We start from the raw sequence: 27,565 nt of genomic DNA, 5'->3' as shown, positions 1-27,565 counted from the left end.
TGGACACTGTTTCTTTCTGCTTTTATTAAGGAGATTTTGGATTTTGAGAGGAACGACTCCTATCCTCTTTGGTTTTTACAATTTTCCTTCCCTTTTTAGCATCTTTGCTGGCCTGCATTAAGAGCTTAAATTAGAAACTTCCTGCTCCTTTTACTTGACCGAACTAAAATACTTTTTGGGCAATGAAACGACAAAGGATTCTGCGCTCCTCACTATGCATGGCCCTCGTTCAATATTATATTACTGTCAATTGGCCAAGTGCTGAGCATCTCCCTCTGTTATCACGAACGACTGAAGTTATCATCGAAGCCCTCGAGAGCTTCAGCCTGCAGCTACCTGGTCAGATATGGTTGGATCTTAGCTAGTTTTATATTTGAAAACGTGGTTAAAATTATAATTTTTAATTTTTTTTATTTTTGTTAAAAGTTATTTTTTATATATATTTTTAGATATTTTTGATTGATGTGCTGATTTCAAAAATAATTTTTAAAAAATAAAAAAATATTATTTTAATATATTTTTAAACAAAAAACACTTTAAATCACAACCGCTACCACAATCCCAGATAAATTTCGGTCTATCTAACGTTCTAATCATGGAGATTATAAACACTTATCATTCATAACTGAGGGTGATCGGTTGTGCTGCCTCATATTTGTGTGCAACCAACTAATTTGTTCATAATTAGTATTTTTTTGATATTATATTTAATTACATTTTAAAATATTTTTAACTTGAAAAAATATTAAATTTATATTTTTTTAGTATATTTTAATGAAATATTTTGCGCTGATATAAAAAAAATATTTTGTATCACAATATCAAATACATCCTTAATACTAAAAAATTTAGTGATCAAACTTTTTTTTTTCTTTTTCAAATAACCAGGCTTATCTTTAATTCCAAATTTTCAATCATTGTGTCAAAACTTTAAAAAGTATTACAGAGTGCAGTAATTTATTTATTTTTCGGTGTGTTTTCAAAATACAATCACTTGAAAAAAGTATTAAATTAATTTATTTTCTAGTATTTTTTATTATTTTGATAGATTGGTGTTAAAAATAAAAAATTCTAAAAATATCATTTAAATTTATTTTCAAATAAAAAAAAAACACTTTTGAAAAGTATTTTTATACCACAATTATGCACAGCTTAACCCTTGAAGCAATTCTTGTGAATTTCACTTTAGATGTGAGTGATTTGGCCCATTTGGGTGTTAGAAGTGAGTGATATGTGTGATCTCTTCTAACAAGTAATTATCTCATAAACTCATCTTGCCAATTGCCAATTCTTGAGCTGATCATACGTACTTATTCTCATAAACTCTTCTAACAAGTAATTATCTCATAATATTATTTTAAAAAAATAAAACTATACATATAAGATAATACATATATATAAGGTATATATATCAATTATTTTTTAATTATATTAAATATGTTTAATTTTTAAAAAGATTAGTATAATTCATCTATAATACATTGATTTGTCATTACATGATATTGTCACTAATAAGAATATTGATGCTAATAAATATTCAAACTATACATATGAAGACAAAATTGTAAGGTATAAAAAGAGGATTGTAGTGGGAGCTACAGGGTCATTAAGAGAACATGTATATAATCATGTTTGCATATTATAGTCCTTATCAAATCATTAAAAGGATTGGAGTTGTGGCTTATAATGGTAGTTCGATGCATCCTATTTTTCATGTTTCTTTATTAAAGAAAAAGGTTGGAGATGCAGTTGTTGTCTGATCTACATTATTAGTGGTGGATGAAGGAGATCTTAATTAGACAGAAAGTTTACGAAGAAAGATAACAAGGATGTGGTACGTAGTAGGATTGATTCAATGATCAAATTCATTTCCTAAAGATGTAACATGGGAAGAACTAGAGAAGATTCAAATGCAATTTCTAGAATTCTGCATAGATTCTTGAGGCCAAGAATCACTTCAAGGGAGAGGTATTGTTACATTATGCATATTCTATACACATGTTATAATCAGAAGTTGCACATGATGGAAAGAAGGAAGAAAGCAGTAGCAGCAATGGCAGCCGTTGTAACCATTGTTGAGTGGTTGAAGAGCAAGCAGCACGTGATTCATCCAATTAAAATGGTTAAGCTCAATTAGTTAGTCAATTGAGATTAGTTGGAAGTCAAGGGAGGGAGTTAGTCTAATGATGTAACATGCATTTTGTGAAAAGCAAGTAATAAAACAACAGTACATTTCTCTTCTTTCTCTGTTCTCATCTTTTCTATTTCTTTCATTTATTTCCTTGTTAAGCCATTAGCTTAACAGTTTTCTAACATGGGATTGGTCTTTTTGATATTGAAGTGGCTTTTCGTGATGAAGTTAATTTTTTTTTTATTTTTTTTTTTTGTCAAAGCAGTGTAAAGGTTTCGCCTTCTCCATTGGCATCAACTTGTGCTGCTTCTTTTGGTGTTGGAGTAGTACTTCAGGAATTTGCAACATTAAGGGTTATGAGCATCAAGAAAACATAACACATGAGTCTTCCTTATTCTCCATGTCAAGTGTTGTTGAAGGTTAACATTCCTAACCAACTTTTTTCTAACTTGTGATTTTGATCTGGGGATTAGAATAAGTTCTTGAGGTTAAAGTGCAACTTCATCTGTATACATCTAGATTTCATAGAATTAGAATGATTCTGTGCCGGTTGACAACTGACTTCCACTCTCCAAAAGAAAAATGCAATGCAGTATTTAATTTCCTTCTCTTTTTTATGCTGCAAAATGACCACAGATGAAATGTTCATGTAACAAGTTCCCTTGAATGATACCCGCAGATTGGGCACAAAAAACTGGCAAGTTTTGTATTCGAGTTTTTATCAGGAGAATATTGTTAGTTTCTGCTTTCAAGGCCTCCTGATACAGTTTTGGTTGTCCTGAAAAATGTTGATTGATGTAAATTAAGGGTGCCTTTCCATCTCAACACCGCTGCAAGCACGTTGTCTTACATATTGGAGAGCGTGAAGGTTTTACTTGATTTGTATAGAGGATAAAAGAGAGGAAGTAGTTTCTGAAGTTACTTTTTTCGCATGGACCTACCCATATTAGGTGAAGCAAATCTGGATGTGATGATTAGTTCATTGATAACCGTAAGACATTCTATCTTGATAGATGGAAGGGTCAATTGCTCAAAACACAGTACAATTTTGGATTGTGTCGGGGACAATGACTTGAGAGGTAAAATCTATGCACAAGTTGAATCTGTTTTGCATTTTTCATAAGCGACAATGATGGACTATCTGTAACATTGAACTTTACTGCTAGCTTTATGAATAAGTTGAAGCTCATTAACATTATCATACAATGGTAATGTGCAACTGTATATGTATTTGCCATGTTTCTAGGCAGCTTCCGACCCTTCGAGTCTTTCTCTTCAAGATCATGCCCCTTTTGCTTCCATTTAATACACTCACATGGGAGTTGTATTGGTGGTGCCACACCCAATTTTGTTCTATCTGAAACCTCCTTTTTGGAGGCTGCATTTACAATTCTCACTTGTAATTTCTCACGCTTTGGACCCCCCTCTTTCTTTCACTAGCTATTGTTTCCCATGTCAACTTTCTTTTTGTAACCTATATACCTAGCTAGAGAGAGCAGTTATTCTCCATTACCCGATTTGTAATGCACCATATTGTCACGCAAATACGACACTTTACCCGAAGATTCATTGCTTTGAATTTGAACAAAAAGATAATGATGTTAACACACTGCCAAATGACATGTTGCTTCTTTTCCTTGTTCTTTTCTATCACTAGTTTGATCCAGAAAGTTGGATCCAGAGGGGCCTTCGCTGAGATTATGGTTTAACTAAGTGCATAATGTCTACTTTCGAAGACTCCCTTATTCACTATAATCTGTATGATATATTGCCTTGTCTGGTCCACGAGGAACTGCAAGAGTAGTAGTAAAGGGAGATGAGCAAACCAGGGCTAAAAGACTAGGCTCTGAGACCGGGAAAGAAGCTGAAGGTGAAAAGCAAAGCGACCAAAGGCCTTGGGGAGAAGTAGAGGTATAGAGTTAAGAAAGCAGGCTAAGAAGCCGAAGGCTAATAAAAAGAAGATTCGACTCTCCCTTGGGACTGCAACTGGAAGGGAAGGAGTGGAATTTGCTCCCCCCAGTGGAATTCGCTTTCAGCTCTTACTGGCTTCGTCTCGTACTCGTGTATTAGCTACAGCACCCGCATAAGCGGAAACTAGTCCTATCACTAACCTCCTTAATTCTCATTGCCTGGTCAGCATGAAATCAAACGATCTGAGTGGATCAACTGCTTCAGCAGCTGGGGTCATCACTGTAGAGCATCCTATTCCCCCACTAATCTATTCAAACTCCAGCGATGGAATGGCAACCAAGAGGAGGCCCCATAAGCTTCGAAGTTTTCCAGGGCCTTTCAGTTACTTCCTTCCAGGGCGGACTGACCTGGGGCCGCATCGTTGGCTCACTGAAACCCATATACCAGTCTGCTTCACTGCTGTCTGATATCCCCATCTCTCTTTCTTACCTACCCTCTCAACTTCCCGTTGGGATATCACAAAGCAAATCCTATACTCTAGCTTTCATTTCCCGCTAGCTGACTTGCCTGCGCTTGGAGATTCGAGCACAACAAAGAGCTGATTTACGGAATTTCTTCACATCTGTCCGCTTTCAACCCAAGCGTGAAAAGTCAGTGCTTTCTTAGATTTCGATAGAGACAAAGATCTTTAAGCTGAAAACTGGAGTTTAGGGTGCCTATAATATGAGGTCTGAAACCATATTCGGTTTGAATCTCACGTGCCTATTGGTGACTTTAAAAATGCCAAACAAAACATCAATTTCCAAATTCAAAGCTTTGATTTTTGATACAAGTGGTAGGAGTTCCTTTTATTAGTCTTTATTACAGTAAAATCTACATAGGCCTTGGACTTGACTGATTCATAAATCTAGAGGAACCAGTGGAAGATACAGAAGAGAGGTTCTTGACCAGAGGGACGAGTGACTGAACAACATCTGTCATTAAAGGCCGATAATCTGCTTCTGGTTGCACGCACACTGCTGCAATAGCAGCTACCTGTGAGAAAACAACAGCGTTCACCGATTTAGTTGGAAGTTTTAGCTTTAGGGATACGTCAAGATGCTGAAAGGATTAGAACTAGGAGGCAACCTGAATCAAATCCTTCATTAAATACTGGCCTTGCAATGCTGGATCAACCATTTCCATTACCTTATCTCTGTTAGTTAGCCGTGGAAGAGCCTGCGAATTCATATAATAACAGGAACTCAGGAATTTGTAGCTAACAAACTTGGAAAGTCCTTACTACTTATCTATCATAGCTAGCTAGTGCATTTTTTACAGTGGATAAATGGTTGGTGAACTAACCCAGGAGACAAGAACATGTTCACCGGAGGGCCGCTTGGTATCAATCGGTATACGACCAGTTAAGATCTGTAAAAGAACAACTCCGTAGCTGTATACATCTGATTTTGTGGTAAGCTTGCCAGTTGAAGCATACCTAAACATGACAGAAAATAATCAAGCATTAATTACACAAGGAGCTTCAGAACCAACTAATTACTTTCAAGTACAATTTCTAACTTGTTGGTTGATGAAATCATTTGATGCTATCCCAAGATATGTGGTATCAATAAACTTGGCAGTGAAACTAATTAAAAACCTAATGTAAAATTGTCTTTTGAGCATGACCTTTTGCTTTCCATAACAGTCAGAAGATGAAGAAAATGACATGCTGCCTTATGGGAAATTTCATTGCCCATGTGCAATCTTATATGACAATTGACATTGCATTGGTATTGTTTTTTCATTAAAAATGAGATGCGGGACAGATGATGGATCACTCACTCTGGTGCTAGATAACCAGTGGTCCCCAGAACACGAGTCGAATTCTGACCGTTGATCCTGTCCGAACCCATCTTAGCCAATCCGAAATCAGAAACCTTAGCCCTAAAATCTTGGTCTAGTAAAATGTTACTACACTTGAAGTCACGATGGATAACTGCTGGGATAGTATGCTCATGAAGGAACTCCAGGGCCCTAGCACAACCAAGGGCTATCCTCAATCGTGTCCCCCATTCCAAAGGTCGATATTGCTTGTGATGGAGATGGTGTTGAAGACTACCATTATGCATATATTCAAATATTAGGAGCCTATGGTTTTGGTCAGCACAATAACCAAGTAGTTCCACCAGGTATGGTGAGTGCAACCTGCTTAGCAAATCTACCTGCAATATGGAGATAGAAAATGGCACAATGTATCACACCCCATGTGCAAGTTTTGGTAGCATTCAATACATATGAGTAGGTACCTTGATAGATAGAAATATTTATGCATGTATTTCAAGTTCTACAAGCAACTTTTCTCTTAAATTCTTATTGACTTTGCAACCCCATTTGAGCATTTGAAGTTTTGACTTTAAGCCTCTTAGGTCATTAAACTTTAATGGCAAATATAGAGATTGGGGAAACAGGAAGATAACAGACCAAGAAGAGAGGCCAGATGGGGCCAAGAGTTAATAAATGAAGTCACTTGCCTCTACCCTGAATGCCCGCTCTCCTTGCTTCCCTTCTCTATGGAGCATCTTAATTGCAGCCACAGTCCCATCACTTAGAGTACCTCTATACACCACTCCATACCCTCCATTCCCTATCACATTTGATGCGCTGAATTTGTTTGTGGCAATCTCAAGCTCTTTGTATGTGAAAACTTGGACTCCTTTGTGTTTACTTGGAGGCTTATGACCCAAATTGCTTCCATATAGACATCCAGTACCGTTAACATCTGCCATGTTTCCAAACATACACAGCACAAGAGAAAATATGCATGAACCAGGTAATTCACATTTTAAGATGATAAGAGATAAATAAAATGGTCTTGAAGATTAGATGTTGGAAATTTACTTTCCAAACACAATGAAAATCAAAATGAATAAAAATCATAGGAAGAACTTTGACATGGAGCAATTACCTGGGCTTGAAGTGAAGCTTATGGTGGTATGAGCAACGAACTTGCTAGTGTTGCAACTGCTCAAGTCTCTGCAACTGCCTCTATTCTTAGAAGATTTGAGTCTTCTAAGCATTGCTATAATAAGAAAGATTGTGAGAACTAGAACAACAGAAATAGCTGATATAATGATTATAAGGATAGAGGTGGAAGAGAGGATGCCATGATGGTGATCATGGAGTTGAGAATGCAAGCTATGATGCTTATTGGTATGGTTTCCATGTGACTTTGCAGGTTCACCAGTGGTGCTAGGTTCCATGAGCACAAAGAGCAAGAAAGAAAAATGAGAGAGAGAGAGAGAGAGAGAGATGTTAATGATAATGTGTGGTGCAAGAATGTATAAGAGAGGGTTAAGTTTCCCTTCCTAGGAGGTCACGTTGCCTAGGCTGACAGAGAATTCCACTATCTATCCCTCTCTTGCTCGTGAGTACTGAAGGTCTTTTGTGTACTTCATTCGTCCCTTCTTTTGTATTTTCTAAGGAGAAGTCATTGTCAATATTGTAGCAGAAAAAGCTTGGAACCTTTTGCACCATTTTCACATCTATACTCATTAGCTCAATCAATACATATGTTTGACTTCTATCCCTAGTTGGAGCTGATAATGCCGATTACTTAAGCAATGGCATAAACCAAATTTTGTCATAACCTTAGGCATGCAATTTCCACAAGGCTAAGTTACCACATAGGTCAAAAATTCCTTATTATGGTTGAGGCTGTCTTGCAGGATTATTCCAAGAATTGTGATCATAGAATCATCTGTTGCATTGAATTCAGGGAAACCAGAAGTACCCCGTGATCAAAATTCAAACAGCCATAGGCCATAGCCCATATGTAAAATATTTTTAATTTACAGGAAGATTGCCGGTCAGTGAAGCTAAAATCACATCCTTTATCCGATCCCTCTCAAGAGTCAATTTTCCCTGCCAAATATTTTGATTTTTAATGATACTAGAACACAGCTCATTTTCTACTACTATAGTGGATGAGACCATTGGACTCTTCTTCACCTTAGTTAAATTGGTGTCATAAATTTTCCTTGTACCTAAAATTTTGCTCCACCTCCCCCACTTGAGCATTGAGAAAGACAGCAAGACCTGCCCTCCCAACCCCAGCTATGGCAGGACATCACTATCTGTATGGGCTGGGCCTTTGTCCCTTTTTCTTCCTTGTCTCCGAAACAGGGACCCTCCAATCTATGAGATAGAGATAATTAAGAGCTGCGAATGCTCATCTGTAAATCACACAGGTCATGAGGCAATCACAATTTGGTACAAAACTGCAAGCCTTTGGTTTAAGGAAAGAAATAAATTCAAGTTGGGACCAGGTCCGAAGTGCTAAACTACAATGCCATCTCATGTTACCTCTATCAGAAAAGTCATTCAAATTTCAGATCCAGCATGATATTCTCACCTACCTAAACCACCAAGTTGCCATCTTCTTACGTCAAGGGCTCTGGCATTGATCAATGTCAATGGTGTCGTCAACTGCTAGCTAAAGATACCAGCTTACGTTTGCAAAATGGAACCTTTGGTTGGCAAACTGGCCATCAATATATACAGAATTTCCATGCAAAATCTTAGCATTAATCATCCTACCTCTTCCAATTGAATAGCCGTATAAATTTCCACATGTTTGCCATTCCATTAAACAAAACTGTTATACAATGTGACATGAAAGTAAATATCAGTACATTAACTTGTAAGCAAAACCAACCGGATCCCCATTTTTGTAGGAAAGCTAGACATGTCCTACGACAATGCTTTATGCCTAGCCAAAACAGGCAACTCAATAGCCTGGCAATGCTTCTATTGGCGGGTGCATGGTTACAGTTATCCACTTCAGTTACAAGATTTTCCAGTTTCATCAATCATCTGGGAAACCAAGAAACGTGTTCATAAGCTTGGCAACCGGTGTGGCATCACCTGATGAGTACGGAAGGAGGGACTCCACATTCATATCAGAAATTGTCTGATGAAGCGTTTGAGGATGAGCACAATATAAATGCTTCCTCTCTGCTAGTTCTTCTGCAAGTTCACTTTGATGATTGTCCATCAAATCTTCATTTACCACTACAATTAGAGGTTTACCAAGCTGCAGAGTTTCAAATATGCTCCCAGACCCTGCCCAACAGATAGAACCAGTTAAAGACCACTCCAGCATCCAAATTAAGTGCTTATCACTGTGGTAGCACATAGATACCCGACTTTTTTTTTATCTCAAAGATTTTACCTTGAGATAGATTTCACTAAATTATGAAGACATCATTGCATATCAAGACATCCTATAGCTTTGACCAGCTAAAAATTGTCCCCCTCCATCCCCTCCCAACTCTTCCTTTCTTTCATGTAAAAAGTACAGATTCTCTAGACCTTTCCAAGTAAAAACTGAAAAAGCCGCAGTGCAACATCACAATCACCAGATTAATAGTTAATCTGAAAAGTTCCAGTTGACATTCAGCAACCAAATTAGTAAAATTTATCTTTAATTTAGAGAAATTAAGCATTCTCCTAAATACTCGCAGGCACGTGATAGGCTACATTTATCAAATAACAGAGAGCCTGAATTATTTCGTGAACCACATTATATCGGCAACTCTCTCAATGATCTGCATCATTACAGAAAAGAATAAAGCAGTAAAATGACTTTGACCAGTTTACCAGTTTTGTGGACACAAAAGGGCAGGAATAGAAATCCTTATGGGCTATAAAACAAGTACAAGGAGCACAAGGTGTCTACCTTATTTTGAATAATGAAACTTTCTGTGTTGATGATTCTCCTTTATAGAAATTGTATAGGGGCACAAGATAATCTTGCTTCTAATGATGAAATCTGTAATTTTCCTCCAGAGAGGTACTGAAAATGATGTTTCCCCATGTTTACTAATTCACATTATTTCAACAATTGTCTAATACTTTCAAGTCCTAGCCTATGGTGCTGTATACTAGAACAGAACCTGGCTTAACCCCACCAGCATTTCGCTGCCAGGTAATCCTCAATTGCTAAAAAAAGGTACATTTTACCAACATTTTCTGTCATGGTAAAATATAATAGTTTGTGTTAGCTTAGGTGTGAATAATATAGTAGTAATAAAGTGGAATATAACCCTGACATCCACCGAATATCAGAGATAACTAATAGCTTACCTGCATGGCTGATGACAAGAGATGCTGATCTCAGATGGTCTGCAATGCTTGGAGAAAAAGTGAAGTAATCAACAGCCAGAGATCCATGTTCTCCATCACACTGCATTTAAAAGGAACTTATAAGAAATGTGAAGAAAGCATGAATTTGAAGAGTAATATGTCCAAGGAAAGAATCAAGTGGAAAAGGAAAGACCCAATAGTCCCCAAAAACCCAACCTACTAAGAATCTTAAAAACCCAAATTATAAGCCTTCACTAAAGGAAGATGTAGTTGGGTTTGCGATAACGGGTGATTCTGAGTAGTCATGTGTGGATCTGCTACAACTAGATGAGGATCTGTCCTAGATAGATTACGTGGAGGGCCAAGCATATACATTTATAGAGCAATGAGATAGCTCAAGGCCCAAGAGGAGGTTTGATAATGCCAGACCAGAATAACAACTCAAAAAAGCCATAACTTTTGATTCGATCATTGAATCGCGTTCAAATTTTTACAGGAATTTTCGGAGACTGTTTTCCTTAGAGTAGCCAAAAAATCAGTACTCTGACCATCGGATCTTTAGATTTTGAAAATCTCGCCCTGAGACCCCGGTTTTGGCAGTTTTTGTGATTTTCCTTATTATTTTTGGATTTCATGCTTCTTTCCTTTGTAATTTTGAATTTTTATTTTGTTTCCTAGTTGAAGTTGGGTTTCTGATCTATTTAAGGCTTTGTAAACCTCTTAAAGAAGGGGGACTTGAGGATTGTTATTATAGAGAAAATAAAACCTGCGAACTTGGGGTTCACATCTATAGTCCCTTTCGCTTATTAAAATTCTTGTATTCTTTCTTTGTTTGTTGTTGTCTTTAGCTTTTGTCTGCATCAGTTATCTCAAGAAGAGAGGAGCTGATATAAGAGTTAGGTTAGAGCCAATTATCCAACATATTTATGACAAGACATCTCTATAAAACTCCTTTCCTCACCCACAAGAATCAAAAACTCAACATCTGATCAAACCAAGAAGGACAAATGCAAGAGTGAAAAGGGAATGAACTATAAGAGAGAATACCTTAGTAGGAGTGTAGGATCCTCGACCCATTTGAATAACAAGGTCGGTATACCCTTTTCTTAATAACTCTTGTTTGACTTCCTTAGTATCCACTGTTCTCACTAGAGCATCAAACAATGTAGTTCCTACAGTTACAAATACCACTTTCTTCTCTTGCTTCACACTATCCCCGGAATCTCCCATTTTACCTTGTCTAGTGATTTTTCACTATCCAACCAGCTACAAAACCCAAATAAAAATCAAAGGAACACATTACAAAACAAGTACGAGTGTCTTCATTCAACTTCTCGGTTCCTTATACTTGCACATTCCCACATTCACATTCTACATGTTGACAAAATTATAATTATAATCTCACATCTTATTTCATTCTTAGATAAAAAAAAAAGGGTTAGAAGATCAAATCATAAAATTAGCAAGACTGTACAAACTATAGATATAAGTAGCATTTTAATCACCAACCCATCATTAACAGCGGGGCTGATTCTCGTAAAAATAACCACAACGTTAACTTCAAAGTTCAAATTCACACTAAACGCAAAAATCACATCTAGTTAATCAAGGTGGAGGAATTACAAGTTACAACTCAAACTACTTCTTCCTTAAAAATTGAAAATTTATGTTTTTTTCATGTTAAAGTTTCCTACTTGACAGATTAATATGTTTTCATATTGCAACGAATTAAATTTCACCAAATGGGAATTTAGAAACAACATTATATATCCAGCAAAACCCACAACTTGAAACCATGAGAAATAATATAATTCTATATCCATATCTCAGTCCACATTGAATTCAATTACTAATTAGAGACTAAAATTCGCTTCAAAGGAACAAAAGGAAGATCGAAATGAATGCAGATGATGATAACAGCAACTAGGTTTTCTGTATTTTGCTCATTTTGATAGTAAAGTTTAATCTTTACATCTCTTGATAAGTCAAAAATGCAATCCTAATGACAGTGAAAACAAGAAAAAAAAAAAAAAAGGTTTTTGAGTTTGGGTTACCTTGTTTTGATGGAAGATGAATTGGCCTCAGCCTTTGTATTCTTGTTTCTGTTTTTCCGATTCAATTAGGCAGCTCCTACGACAGAGAGAGAGAGAGAGAGAGAGAGGGACAGAGACAGTTAAAAGTGGGGAAGAGGCGACTCTGTTTTGTCATTGGTTACAGGTTATTTGAAAGTAGGGAAACCTTATATTTGGTCCTTAAACTAAACATTTATTCATTTGGGTCTCTCACCTATTGGAATTTCTTGGTTGTACCATGTTTTAAATCCATTAATAAATTGCATTTAGGATGCATATTTTATACGATAAAACATCACTAGGTTAAGGACAGTTTAACATTTTTTTCCCAAAAACATCTGCTATAATTTAAAAATGGTGGACAGTGGACCAAATTGGAAATAATAATTGAAGATCTGATTAAGAACATGTTTTAATTTTCTACCTACCCTAATTTGGATGCAGAATGACACACACAGACACAAGTAGGAAATAGTTTATCCTTGACAACAGAGTTAGGTAATACATTGTGAGGGTGTTAGCTTCGCTGGGAGGTGCTATCATGGCTGGTCATGGAGAAAATGCAGCTGACAATATAGTTGCTGATGCAATTAATGAAGTTGATTACCATGCAGATGGAAATGAATATATAGATAGTGATGATAATGGTTTTGATGAATTTGAGGTTGATAGGCCAGATGTTAATGTAGTTGATAATGATAAGGACTGTTAAGAGAATGAAGGGAATGAGGCTGATGAGGAGAAATATGATAATGAGGAGAATGAAGAAGAGATTGAGGTGGAAAGATTCATTGATGAATCCTCTGAGGATGTGGAAATATTTTGATGTGCAAGTTAAATTGTCCATGATGAATCTAACAAAACCAGTGGTCATAACAAGCCTAGAATCCCAAGACAGAATGTCAAGGAAGCATTGAATGAAGCGGATGATGATGATGATGGGTATGATATTGGAAAAGTAAGAAATTAGAATCTCCATATGAATTTGGAGATGAAAAATTGAAGAGTTTAATACTGAGAAGGACATGTCCAATCCATACTTTAAGCATGGTCTCAGTTTTGCCAACAGAGATTATTTAGGGAAGTATTAAGAAGGTTTTTAGGTGTTTAGATGCTTGACGGATGACAAGGATAGAGTTACTGCTAAATATAAAGAGAGGTGTGGCTGGAGGATTCATGCTGCAAAGTTTGGTAGGAGACATTCCAGGTTAGAACATATAGGAGAAAACATAATTGTGGCTAGCATTTCAAGAACAGAAATGTGGAGGGGAATGGTCAGACCAGAACCATGTAAAGCCTTTTAGAGATGATAAGAACTGGAAGTTAGAGGCCTTTATAAGGGATATCAGCAGGGATTTTTAAGTAGGGCTTTCATGTCTACTGCGTATAGGGCAAGAAGGGTGGCTCTAGAAGAATTGTTGGAGATCACAAGAAACAATATGGCAGGCTGTGGGACAATGCACACTCAGAGTTAGAGACCAACCGTGGGAGTTATGTTAAGAATGAGGCTATCCAACCAGCACCAGGCTTGAATCCTGTTTTTGAGAGTGTTCATTGGCTTTGCAGGACAAATGCAAGGCTTTCTTGCTTGTACGTAGATCTCTAGCATAGATGGAGCTTTTCTAAAAGGATGTTATGATGGTCAAATACTCAGTGTAGTCGCAAGGGATGCTAATGACAATTTCTACTCACTTGCAATGGCAGTTGTGCTACAGGAGTCAATTCCAAGGCAACCTGGCTGTGGTTTTTACAGCATCTTTTCACTGCTAATGGACCTGCAGAGATAATTGGATGAAGTCCTATATTCTCATATTTGTTATGTTTTTTTAATATATGTTTTTCTATATTTTAACCGTACATTTGATTAAGAACATGATAGTTTTATCTACATGAGGAGGTAAATTGTGTTATTATACCAAAATTTTTACATCACTGTGCTAATTTAAAAAAAAAAAAACAGTGAACATGGTTTAACAGGGATACTGTGTTGGGCATCTTCGAGCCAACTACAGAGATACAGGGCACAGAGGGGAGCATCTGGACAGAATTTCAGCAAGACATGACAGAGTTTGAACAATCCAGATATATGCATGCAACATATGGTTTGCAAAGGATCGAATTTCAACAAAGACAATTATAGGCAATTTGCACACGGAATGTAGAAGACAGAAACTGAAAGGAAGCTCCTGTAGAGCTCCCTGCTCCATAAAATTTTGCCAAAACAGAGCTCTTACCATATTAAGATGCACCTCGACAAAATAATCAATGATGCATTAAAGGATACACGGAGAAACATTCATGGTAACACGGTTTGGAGATGACAGAGATGGCATGGATAACCTCATCCCTTACATCACCACCTTCCACCCTTTTATAAACTAGAAAAATAATTAGTAAATACCAAAGAAATATTCCGTAGGCATGAAGATTCAATCAGCATTTTTAATGCTAATAGAATAAACGATAGAACACCATCATTGAAAACTTCTCTCGACCAGATTTTCTATTTCGTCAGCACAGCATTTTCATCGATGTTTCTATTTTATTTTAAAAAAAATGGGAAAATTCTGCATTTTCAAAGCTAAAGGATCTTCAGGTCTGTGTCCACAGCAAACACAACCGACCCAAGTTCAATGGGCAGCTTCCTACAGATCATAAAAGGAGAAAGAAATACAAATCACTGGAATGTGACGGATTAAGTAAATTCCATCCAAAACAAACTCTAAAATACAAATTATACATTAATACAATAAAATTATTATCATTAAACAGGTAAAACACTTAAATCAACATGCAAGCTACAAATTCTACAAAAAAATTTTAATAAATTAACTTTAAATTTAAACGGGTGCTACAACAAAAATAGATGCGGTTCTTTATCTGGTGGAGGAAAGCTTAACAAGAAATCGAATGAGGGGAGGGAGGTTGTGTCATCGCTGACAAGTTGGGTGGCTGGATTTTAGATGGGGCTATTAAATATTTGAAGAAATGGGGTTTGAAATGAAATCATCAAAGAAGAAGAAGAAGAAATTGGAGGGGAGGGCTTTCATGTTTTAATTTCTTTTGAAATTATCAATGAAAATTTCATTAACAAGTTGAAACGTTAAAAATACCGACAGAATTGCCAAATAAAATTTCTATTATTTTTTATTATTTCATTGTTGTTCACGTCAGAAATTACATATGGAAGATTTTCATCACCATTTCCTTTATTTTTTTCCAATTTTACAGTAGTGTTCCCCCCTCTCCTCTTCCTTTCTACACAACCTGGATTCTTACACATTCAAGCACTGGATCCCTCCTCTCTTTGATTCTCTTAAAAATCCATAAGGTGTCGTTTCTAAAAACTACAATACGAGTGGCCGGAGACGGTAGTATGACTACGAGGGGGTGACACCGTTGATGGCGATTGTCATTGTTGCTTTGTCAGCTCTGCACTTCTTCACGGTGTTCTTTTTAATAAACTAATTAATGCTTTTTAAAAAGCACACCATGAACAATATTAGAGCTAACAAGGTGACCATGGAAACAACACCGTAAGAGAGAAGAGAATCAACAGAGGAAGGATCCTGTTTTTGGAAACGCGTCGTGTGGGCTTCATCCTGCCATTATTTCCCGACGTTAATCTACTCGGTTGTGAAAGGCTTGAAGATCGGTAAAGGCGCGTTAGAATGTGTCGTTCGTTTAAACGAATTCGAAGATGATGAAACGCTGCGTTTGATAGCACCATAAATTTTATCTTGCTTGTCCTGCTCCGTGTTTTTAAACCTGGTCCAATAATCAACTCGGCTCAAGATTGGATTACTGGATCAATCTTTTTTTAATTAAAACTATATCAGTTTGATAAAAAAATTAATTAATAAATTGCAACCGGATTTTTGACCGAGTCTTACTAGGTCAACCCGTCAGATTTGTCATGGTTTTTACATCTCTTATTTTTTCACAAATCCGGTCTGGTTCCAGTCCTGGGTTAGCCGGATCCCAGTTCAACCTATTGGGTTGAGCCGAGTTTTAAAATTATGATCCTGCTTGTATAGCTTTTTTGACCAAACTTGCTGGCTCGATATCCCAACTCGGGAGCTGTTCAACCCCGACTCCAGAGTTGGACCTTGAGATTGGTGTTGTTGTATTAAATTTTATATTTATTGTGCTAATTTTAAAAAAAATCAAATACATATTTATATTATATAAATAAAATTCAATGGGAGATCGGAATTTCTTTGTATATACGTGTGTGATTGCGAGTTTCTAACAAAAAAGCAAAACTCATTTGCATCAAATTAATAATAATAATATCATATGGAGGTTTCTTTCACCAATGGCGTGTGTGGATTTAATGTTATCTTTAATTAGGACCCTTCTTGCCTTCTTCTCTCCACTGAGCTTTCCCAGTCAACCAAGATTTATTTATTGCCTTCCAAGTCAAATAAAAGAAAATAATACTAATCACATTAAATATTAATTATCTTCTCTATCAGCAGGCGCCGGCATTGATTTTTTTTGTCCAAAGCATATAAAATTTTTTATTAAATGCCTTCAATAAAAAAAAATATCATCAAAATTAGCAATTATATTAAATTTAATATGATTCAAGTAATTTAAAAAATATATATAAAAAAATATTATTAAGTATTAAAATATGAACAGTACGTACGTAGATCTTCCGCCAACTAATGTAGTTTACCCAGACCCATCAAAACCAAAGCAGAAAGTCTCCATAAGAAAACTTGGAACAAAACCAGTTCAAAGATGGGTTCCTCCTCAAGTAGACATGGAAGAAACCACCCCCAGAACAACCATCTCCACCACCGTCAAAACCAACCAGACCATTCCCTGCCTTCCTCCACAACCACCCCAATTCAACAACCCTCTTTCTCCACCAACAATACTAATAACCTTCCCTCGCAAAGCAGTTCGATACCATCTAGTAATAATTTTTATACAAATACTATACAGCCATCATCATCATCACCATCACCGCGACTACAAGGGCCACAAAGTTATTATTTTGCAGCAAATGCACCATATACTACTCCTCCTATGATTCCCACAACTTCTGCTTACGATTCTTTTAGTTACCATCACCATCCTCCTCCTCCTCCCCAGCCTCCTCTTCCTTTCAACAATAATGGGTGGGCCCCGTATAATTATCATCAACCTGGTTTCATGGGCCCACAAATACCACCACCACAGGTGAAGCCTCATAATTCAGGACTTGTGCAGCAGCCACGTTATGTTGACCATAATCACGCAAAGACAATCAAGAATGTTGTGAATGTGAACAAGGCTAGTATTAAAGTTGTTGCTGATGAGAATAATTTGGATTGTCACTTGGTTTCCTTCACTTTTGATGCTGTTGTTGATGGCAGGTACTATTCAAATTACTTTCTTAATGATGCTAGTGTTTGTGGGTAGGATTAAAATTTTGTTTTTTTATGTGGAGTGGGGGGGAGGGGGGTTGTTGCTTGTGATTTGAAGTGTGAATTTGAATAATTTATGATGGGGAATTGAGAATTATTGTAATCTAGAGGGAATTGGTGCTGGAAAGATTTAGAATTTCTGTTGTTTGGTGTTGTGACATTCAAAAATTCTACTGTTGAATTTTGTGGTAAATTGAGTTGAAACTATTCTGTAAGAGCCTTAGAATATAAAATCCTTCCTTGACTTTATGTTGAAAGCATGGATGGGTGAATCAGTATGTGTACAGATTAATTGCTCTGTATCATGATCAAGAACCTCCATTGGGAAGATAGGTGATTCAATTTTGGGAGGGATTCACAATTGAAAAGCTGAATAATTTGAAAAGATTATAGGATAACGATATCAATTAGAGTAACTTATTTTGTCTAAGTTTACCATCATTGAAATATGAATTACATTAGGAGAATTATCGTGGTTTATAAAGTTGCAGGCTATTATTGGTTTCCTGGTTGAAACAAAACATCAGTCCTCTTTAGTTATCATTTTCATATTAAAGGGATAAGGATTTTCTTTTTGGTTGGTTTTAGATTGGTGGATGGAATTTAGTTTATTTTAATTTGTGTTGGTAGTAGTTCCTTCTTTGCAATCGGCTGTGGTAAGTATAGAGGCGATTTGGCAATGATCCTTTGGCAATTGTGATAGAGCTTGTATTCATCATATGATAAAAGTGGCATGCTAGTCATGTTAATATACTTTTGGCAATGATCCTTTGGAAATTGTGATAGAGCTTGTATTCATCATATGATAAAAGTGGGCATGCTAGTCATGTTAATAAACTTTTGGAAATGGTTGGATGGATGATTGTGAGCCTGCTAGCTTTTTTGTGATGGGGGTGGAAATTGGTATTGAGGTTGCTACTGTGGAATGGTGTTGGCTGGACTGGCATCTGTAGTAGATTATGAAATAACTTCCTGTAAAGCGTTTGTTTTCATTTAGGGCACTGTAAGTGATGATTGATGTTAAGTTTTTCATCGCATCCAACTTGAAGCAATGACTTTAATCTGAAAAGGTGGATCACCATTCTCAGCGCTCAAATACAGATCTGTGCCTTCAAGTACTATTCTAGTTGATGATTTGGAGGTGTTGAAAGTAAGAGCAGCTGCCTTGGTTCACGTACGATTTGATTTTTGGGTATTTAACCATTCATTGTTTAGGTTTTTTAGTTGGAACCATGTTGAAGTGGCAGCTTAATTTGTGAAAATGGAACTTAACTTTGAGGGTGCTCAAATACATTTCTGCACCCCTTTCAGGTACAAATCTAGTAGGGGATTGGAGGAGTTGAAGAGCACTTTCCTTGGTGGTGTGGATGGGACTCGTGGTTCTTTCACTAAAGCTCTTTTATTATCCCTCCAAGTTCTTTTGACAGTGACTGCTATTATACCAGTACAAGTGACTGCTACAAGAGAAATTTTCATTTGAAATTCTTGGTTTAAGGCCATTAATGATGAAGATCTAATTTATGATTTTCAAGTTGCCTTTTACAATATGTTGCAAGCTTTGGAATGCACTCATTTTTATGCTTACCTGTGGAGTTCAAGAAAAAACTTGCTTTGGATGGTTATGGTAATAGTTTGACGGATGTTTGAGCTTTGATGAGAAAATTTTACAATATGTGACATTTCTTTTTCTTTTCAATGGCAGCATCACCATATTTTATTTTGGAAAGGAAGGACACAATTGTACATTTATGCCAGTATACCCTGAAATCTATATGCCAAGGAAAATCCCCTTTGAGAAAGGAGTGGGTAAAAAATTCTCTCAGCCGTCAGGAACTGGCATTGACCTTGGATTTTTTGAGTTGGATCAGCTATCGAAGCCCTCACCCGAGGAAGATATTTTCCCGCTTGTTATCTTTGCTGAAGCAAGCTCACCCTCTCTCTCTACTTCTACGAGCCAAGAGCCCGACAAGCCTCTGCCTACCATGTCTACTCATACACAAATAACTGAAGCTGTCTTGGAGAAAAAAAACGAAGGCCATTTTCAAGTAAAAGTAGTCAAGCAAATCTTATGGATTGATGGGATTCGTTATGAGTTGCGAGAGATCTATGGCATTGCCAATTCCGACAGTGCAGGCTTTGATGGGATTGATTCAGGAACAGAATGTGTTATTTGCATGAGTGAGCCAAAGGATACAGCCGTTTTACCTTGTCGACATATGGTGAGTATGCTGGACTTTACCTATTTATTTGCCAATTCTGACACTTTCTTGCCATGCACCACCCTTCTTGCATCTGCTACTGCATCAAATAAACAACAAATTTCTTTATTGGCAGTGCTTGTGCAGCGGATGTGCGAAGGAGTTGATGTCTCGATCAGATACGTGTCCTATATGTCGCCAACCCATCCAGGAACTTATGGAGATCAAGGTTAACAATTGTGGGAGTTCTTCTTAACCATTTCAGTTCATGCAAGATTTCCAGAGTGGCTATTTCCTATCATTGTTCTCTATTTATTTGTCTAAATGAAATCTTACCCTTGTCTTTTTTTGCATAGCAATATTCCTTTTGACCTGTACTCTTTCCTGTTTCTTTATAGCTCATCCTGAGTAAATAACCACCACACCATTGAATGAGGATTGCTGAAAATGTTTATGAAGAATTGAAGCACTGATTTTGTACACTAGAGCTGCCTTAGGGTTTGTGAGATGGCAATTTTCTTTATACAATGAAAGGTTGATATACTTTTTTTCCTTTTTCTGTATAAATTTGATACATTTTTAATAAAGAAACGAGCATTGTCAAATTTTTTCCCTTAACAGATTGTAATGTGTTTACTTTCACAAGAAGGATAAATTCTTTTTTGCTAATTACTGTATGCTCTCCTTCACACATCCACAATGCTTTCAAGTGTTCTGGTAATTTTCTCCACGGGGCTAGATGAGGAAGTCGCTTGTGCCTCACTGTTCTTATACACATCCTGGTGTCAGCAAAAAAAAAAAAAAAAAAACTTAATTTTTGACAATTATTTTTCATTAAAACGATAACTCTCTTTTATTTTCATGGTATTTCTCAAGTTAATTATATTCCCTAATGAGTGACTAATAAGGTATAATTATCTTACCTAATAAGTAATTAATAAGGTATATATATTATCGAAGTCAAATTGAAACATGAATTTGAGATATATATTTATATCAGAGTATTTATAACTTTTAAATTTAATAGAATATAATATATAGTTTTATCATTACGTGTGTGTATGTACATGTATTTTTTATATTAGTAATAAATAGTAATACTTGATAATATCATAACATTATAATATCTAAATTTCTTAACTCGGATACTAATTCATCATATGAGGCCTTAACTCTCTCTGACTACAGTCGGTTTTGTCGGGCCTGGGCAATGTTTTGGGCTTTTCTTCAATTACATTGGACTGTGTTCCACTATCTCAGTTTTGTTGGGTGTTAATCCATGCAGTGAAGCCCATAAAATGTAATATATTTAAAATATTACTTTCACAAGCAGAAGCTGTGTGTATGTCATCAATTTAGCACTGTTTATTTTTTTTGTTTTTAAAAAAATATTTTTTTTATTTTTTTATTTTAAATTAATATTTTTTTGTGTTCCCCGATTATTTTGATGCGCTGGTATCAAAAATAATTTTAAATTTAATAAGATTAACTTCTACATGTTCTTTATTTATTTATTTCCTACAAGTTATTTATTTTCTTTTAACTATTGTAATATCAACTGGATATTGAATAATACTTTGGATGTATCGAATAAGTTTAACTGATATCCTGTAATAAGGTATAAAAGTAAAATAGAACATTGATTAAAAAATAATAATTCACTACTCTTAAAATCCAACTAAATTTTAATTTTTTGTCATTATTTATAATATAATTCAAGTTAATTTATTATCCCACTTTATTAAAAGATTTGGAAACTTTAATGGAGCTTTATTATTCATATAATCAGGGTTTGTTTTCCAATTTAACACCCCTTTGTTCCCATTTACCTTTTTTCTTTTCAATTCTTTTTTTTTTAATTTTTTATTTTTATTTTTTTATCAATTGTCAAAATTATTTTTGAATCGATCAAGTTAACTAGGTCACGTCAAAACAATTCATACATGGTTTAGTTTTAAATCTATACTAAATAATAAATTGAGTAATTATGAGACTTTTTCTGTCAATTTTATTCATTTATATTTTTTTACTGGTTAGTTGAGTTGTTTTTGAACTGGTCAAGTCAACTAAATCATATCAAGCTAGCTTCTATATATTTTAATTTTAAATCTGAAATAAGTAGAAAATTAAATAAAAAGGTTTCACAGTATCAAATAATACTTTATAGTTTGAATATTTTTTATTATATCAAATTGTTTTTATTATATTAAACAAACTATAAATATTTTTTTTTATAGTTTGTTTTTACATTTCAAAAACGTTTTTGAAAAAATTTAAAATGTTTTTATTTTTAAAAAAAATTAATATTTTTTAGTATTTTTAAATCATTTTAATGCACTAATATTAAAAATAATTTTAAAAAATTAAAAAAATATTATTTTAATATATTTTTAAATAAAAAACATTTTAAAAAACAACAATAATCAAACTCCTAATCACAATTCACAACTCTTAAAAGTTCAAAGGCACCAACTTTCCAATTCTACTAGGTACATAAACATCAATGCCTAACATCAAATCATAAAAATCAAATTCCTTTAGATATTTATATAGATGCATGCTAAAGGATTTTCTCACATGAGATGGTGGAGACTACTAATTGTGGATGTGTGTGTGTGTCTATATATATATATTGTATGGTTATAAACTTTACAATTAGCAACCAAACTATATATAAGTTCTAATATTATTACTATAATGGTATGGTTACAGTACCATACAGTACTGAGATTACAAGGTGGTTCAACTCTCATCTTAAAATTGTCCAAATTAATCGCTAGTTTATATATATGAAAGAATTAGCATGCTTTTCTTTTACAATATTCATTCTGTAAGGAGAGAGAACCTTGCACTTTTCTTGCTATAAGCTTTTTAAAAAGAAATTGAAGAAGATAAAATCTTCGTCCAAAAGTATTAGTTAATGTCCCAGATTATTATTTGAAGATAACAGTCTGAAAAGAGCCGTTATCAGGGCTGAACTCTCTCCTCCTGCTGCCTCTCAGACACACACACACACACACAGAGATAGAGAGAGAGAGAGAGAGAGATTGGAATATTTGCATTACAAGTTATCATATGAGGTGAAAGTACTTTGAGATGTCTAAAGCATGGAGAACATCATGGTTTGTATGACAAAAGGAGGGGGACAAAAGTGGAGCCTTCGATGTTGAATAGTGTCTAAAGATGAAGGGAGAATCAATGACCATACGCTTTTTCCATGGAGCTTGAATCTGCATGCATTGGACCATCAACTTTCATGTCAGCTGCAGTATTTTGAATGCCATGTCTAATTAAGTGTCTCTTGTCGCAAGTAAATAATTTCATGTAAATGTCTGGTGTACCTTGCTTCATCCCTGCCTCATTCGCATGGATGCTTCAGAGGACAAAGCCACCACACCCATGAAGGAAAAGTGATGAAAAACAATATCTTTCTCTGTACTAGAACAGAATCTATCTTGGTATTCTTTTCTTTCTTGCCATCGCCTTCTTTCTTTCTTTCAAGTGTGTACACTCGTTTGAAAAGAGAGGACTCGATCTAGTCATTACTTGATCGAACTTTTAATGATTTCTTTCTTCTTTTGGAATTTTCATTCCTAAAATATTGCTATTATTTTCTTCTTTTTGGAACACTTGATCGGAATTAATTGATGTGCCCTGCGTCTAACAGAAGTTTGTTCTCACTGGATTTAATACGTGTTTTGTATTGTTCAAGTGCTTTTTAAAAGGTTTTTTTCCGTTAAAAATAAATCTAAATTATCTATTTTACATTTATTTTTTATTTTTTAAATAAAAACATCAAAACTATTGAAAAATACTAAAAAAACATTAATTAATTTAATATTTTTTCAAATAACATCAAAATTTGATATGTTGGAAAATTTGTTATGGCGTGGTTAATGAGTATAATTAATATCAGATCATAAGTGAACTTCACTCAATTTTTTAGTTAAGACCCGTTGGAAAATGTTCTCTAACATCAATTTTTTAATGTAAAAAATTAATATACGTAAAATCGAGTAAATGAGAAATTAATTTAAAAATACTTTTGATTAGCAAAATTTTCATACTAAAAATTAAGCTGTAATCTCATATTAAAATATTATAAATTTTTTAAGTAGTTTATATAGTGATGTTTTGAAAATTAAAAATTAAACTTGTAAGATATTCAGTTTCTTAAATAAAAAAAAAAAGACCTGAGTAATGTGGGTTTAATTTGAATTAAAAATATAAGTGTGCACTCGACTTGAACTTGGATTAATTAGTCCGCCTATGTTCATTAATCTATTCAAAGTCGTTGAATCTATCCGTTTTAATACATTATCCTTACAATTTTGGTCTTTATTTTAAACATTTAAACGCTTTTTTGAATTATTTCTTAAAACTTTTAAATATTCGAGTAATTTTTGAGACACGAGAAAGATATACTCTTCTCTCTTGACCTATTGTCTTCTTGTTCTACCTTTTAGGTTCTTTTGTGGTCGAGAAAATCGTGTGAGTTTTCTTGTTTGTAGGCTTAAATTGGAAGTGCATTCGTTTGAGATATTGTTAATTTTGGTGTTGTGTGTAATTTCACGTTTCATGAAAAAAAAATTAAAAATATTTATTTAAAATTATTTTTTAAAATATTTTTGTACTGTTTTGATATTCTAATATAAAAAAATAAAAAATATATTATTTTAATATATTTACAACTTTAAAAAGCAATCACTACTATAATATAAAAATCCTTAAAATCTTGAAAGGCTACTTCCATTGAGATTATTTACACTAATTTACAGTTAATTTAGTCTTATGAATGAATGGTAGTCTTTGACAACAATGTTATTTATTTTCTTGTTTTTCATACAAAAATATTCAAATAAATACTTTATATATACACTTATTTTAACTGATATATTTATATATTGTTCTCTTGATTGTATTGATTACACTAAACATTTTTTTCCACCAACTAGAAATCATGGGATGAACATAATGATCTCTGAGCATGTCTGTCTGATTTGCAAGTTGCTTGTACCTTCTGATCTACAACTCCAAACAGGGACCTGATGCATGCTTCTTCTGTCCAAGGTTTACTCGCAGCTTTTTTATGAGGAAAATAAAGAAGTAGAAATGAACAAAGGAGAAGCATTTACGTGATAATAATACCACTAAACAAAAGGACAAATAAAAGGAACGCAAGATTAAGGGTAGGGTTTGGCAGCAGTGTAGAGGGTGAACCTTCATCGACAGGTTAGGTTTGCCATATCCCACCAAACCCAGCCATGCCTGCTCCTCAAGGAGGCCCATTTTGGCAAACGGGTTCAGCAAGTTGTGAGCCTTATCAGGTCTATAAGATTCTAACTTAGCCATGGCTGTCATCGGCCACACTACCCTGCGTTGTCTGTCCAGCAACAAGGGTTCAAATCTGGCCTTCATGCTGGGGACCCCAGACTGATCCCGTCAAGTCTATAGAAAAAGCCAGTCAGTGTCGCTGATGGAATACTGTGCCTCTATAATTGTTTTCTGCTGGAGAAAGGCCCTACTGAAGATTGTCAAATCTTCTTCACAGAACAACTTGTACTGAATCGTGTGAATATGTCACTGTACGTACTTAGATCCCCCACTTTAACACTTTCATAAATTTTTTAATAATACTAGATAGATTGATAATATCTAACGGTGGAAATAATGGAGCTAGCCCTGTTTAAGTGCTCTTTCCTATCTTAGCTAATAAGTTCATGCAATTGTATGACTTTAGCTTAAACTAAGTTTATGATTTGTATTGCGATAGTTTTTATAACTGTGATTTGAAAAACTAGATTTATAAAAAGTTATAAATTATTGTAAATCCTGGAATAAATTAAAAATAATTAAAATTATGGTATAACAAGATAAAATAAAAAAAAAACAAGTTAAAAAGATAAAAAAAGGTTTTATGACCGACAATATAAACTTTTCCAGTAGCAAAGCCGGTCTTGTTGTTTTGAGAAATAGCTAGACCAATTTAGTGAGTCACTCGGTTCGTTTCTAAAAACAATCAGATTATTTTGACTATTCTCTTCTTAAAACTAACAGGTTTCAACTAAAAAATAAATATAACATTTTTATTTCTTCTTCCTTCTTCTCACCTTGAAGGATTAAAAAATGATTGTTTGGAATACCTTCGGAGACCAAGTAAAACGTTTAAAACTCATCAATTAGAACAAGAATGTAGTGATCAAAGCAAAATTTATCGAAAAATGGTATTTGATTCGCATATAAATTTAGGAAAAAGATAAATTTCTTGGAAATTGAGTTCCTAAGATCCTTATAGGTTGTTGTAGGGATGAAATAATGATGAAATAACAAAAACAATTGAATAGAAAAGGAAGCTCTAGTGGCCGGCCATTTAGGAGCAAAAATGAATGTCCATTAATTATGTAATAAGTGTGTATTAACATGTGAATAATAACTTTTTATTAAGTTGAATTAATGAGATTGTGAAAAAATTAAACAAAAAAATAGTTGAACATATATAAAATGATGAAATCACAAAATTATTAGAGAGATTGTAAATTGTATTGAAATTTTGATAACTAAGCATGTTGATAATAGTTTTGATAAATGGTTTTATTTTGATAAGATAAACAGGAATTTTTTTTATGATTTAGGAGTTAAATGTTTTACTTTAAGTGAGTTTTTGTGGATTTCATACTTGCAATGACTTAAAAAGATGGATGTTTCTATTCATGTTTCTTGATTTAACTCAATTAGAAAGCTTAGTTTCCAACAAATCAAATGTTATAGCATGAAATAAAAAAAATCAATATAAAAAAATATAATTAAAATAATAATGATTAAATTAACAAAAATAAATATTAAAATACACTCACAGTTACTTATTATTGTAATTCATAGTAAATACACTCACAATACACAGTTGAAACTTGTGCCTCGTATTTTTATTTTTGTTTTCTTCAAAAAATAAGATATATCTTCGATGATTTAAAGATTGGTGTGATCTAGCCCCGTTAGTTTTAAATCATGAACAACTAGTTGCATGCAATAACTCAAAGGAATCCAATACATGATACAAGGAAGAAGGTAGGAAGAAGAAATGAGTAATAATGGCATCAGATGTGATCAAGAATTTAATAGTTGTGATGTTCTTCTCGCCACATGCCCAACTGGGTTGACAGCATTGAGCACAAGGCAGTATACGATGAAGGTCCGAGCTCTATAGCTGCATAATCTATTACATAATGTGCTAGAAAATCAGAATTAAGAATTCCCTGTGAACTGCCAGTCTTCTTCACCATCTCTCACCTAAACATCAAGTGATGCTCACGTGTGCTGATAGTGGACATTAGCGGCAGTGGAACTCCATTTATTTAATTATTGGCTTAACCTCTGCAAGGTGATTTTGCATTGATTACTAACATAACACTCTCACTTTTTGCCTGCAATTAGTTTAAAAACCCTACAAGGTACGTGAGATTGCTTTGATTTCTTCTAGGCGATAGATACTTAACCAGTATCATGCCTCTAGTAATTGGCTCTTCTGCAAGTCCAAGGTTTCAAAAACTATTAAAGAAGTTCAAACTTCAAACATGGCCATTTCACATGTAATGAAAAGGGTTTGATCAGTCAAAGATTGGGCTAGAAAAGCCGATTTGTAACCTAACACTATCACAGCCTATAAAGCAAAAACAAACACACACACACACACACACAAGGTTGGATATT

General features: G+C 34.6%; 3 protein-coding genes and 1 long non-coding RNA gene across 5 annotated transcripts; 2 read left to right on the top strand and 2 right to left on the bottom strand.

The window, feature by feature from the left end:
• Positions 1-1,633: 1,633 nt before the first annotated feature.
• LOC133669493 (uncharacterized) lies at positions 1,634-4,849 on the top strand. The gene is made up of 2 exons (XR_009833901.1): positions 1,634-2,227; positions 2,397-4,849. It is a non-coding gene; the product is annotated as an uncharacterized LOC133669493 (long non-coding RNA).
• LOC133669492 (probable serine/threonine-protein kinase PBL7) lies at positions 4,824-7,385 on the bottom strand. The gene is made up of 6 exons (XM_062089657.1): positions 6,990-7,385; positions 6,552-6,803; positions 5,867-6,242; positions 5,387-5,519; positions 5,171-5,260; positions 4,824-5,077 (listed from the first exon to the last, which is right to left on the bottom strand). Exons 1-6 carry the CDS (start codon positions 7,282-7,284, stop codon positions 4,916-4,918), a joined length of 1,308 nt encoding a protein of 435 aa, XP_061945641.1. The 5' UTR covers positions 7,285-7,385; the 3' UTR covers positions 4,824-4,915.
• Positions 7,386-8,634: 1,249 nt separating this feature from the next.
• LOC133669437 (uncharacterized) lies at positions 8,635-12,382 on the bottom strand. Of its 2 annotated transcripts, none has more exons than XM_062089569.1 (4): positions 12,223-12,382; positions 11,216-11,539; positions 10,169-10,268; positions 8,635-9,145 (listed from the first exon to the last, which is right to left on the bottom strand). In XM_062089569.1, the coding sequence occupies exons 2-4, from the start codon at positions 11,396-11,398 to the stop codon at positions 8,889-8,891; spliced, it is 540 nt and encodes a 179-aa protein (XP_061945553.1). In that variant the 5' UTR covers positions 11,399-11,539; positions 12,223-12,382; the 3' UTR covers positions 8,635-8,888. The 2 variants fall into 2 exon arrangements, with proteins under 2 accessions (XP_061945553.1, XP_061945551.1); XM_062089567.1 differs by having other exon boundaries at positions 11,216-11,434.
• A 4,524-nt stretch (positions 12,383-16,906) lies between these two features.
• Positions 16,907-20,463, top strand: LOC133668968 (probable E3 ubiquitin-protein ligase LUL4). The gene is made up of 3 exons (XM_062088982.1): positions 16,907-17,609; positions 19,363-19,879; positions 19,995-20,463. The coding sequence occupies exons 1-3, from the start codon at positions 16,990-16,992 to the stop codon at positions 20,112-20,114; spliced, it is 1,257 nt and encodes a 418-aa protein (XP_061944966.1). The 5' UTR covers positions 16,907-16,989; the 3' UTR covers positions 20,115-20,463.
• Positions 20,464-27,565: the final 7,102 nt, after the last annotated feature.

Source organism: Populus nigra, chromosome 12, assembly GCF_951802175.1.
Source record: "Populus nigra chromosome 12, ddPopNigr1.1, whole genome shotgun sequence".
NCBI lineage: Eukaryota > Viridiplantae > Streptophyta > Magnoliopsida > Malpighiales > Salicaceae > Populus > Populus nigra.
This window is presented reverse-complemented; position numbering and strand designations above follow the sequence as displayed.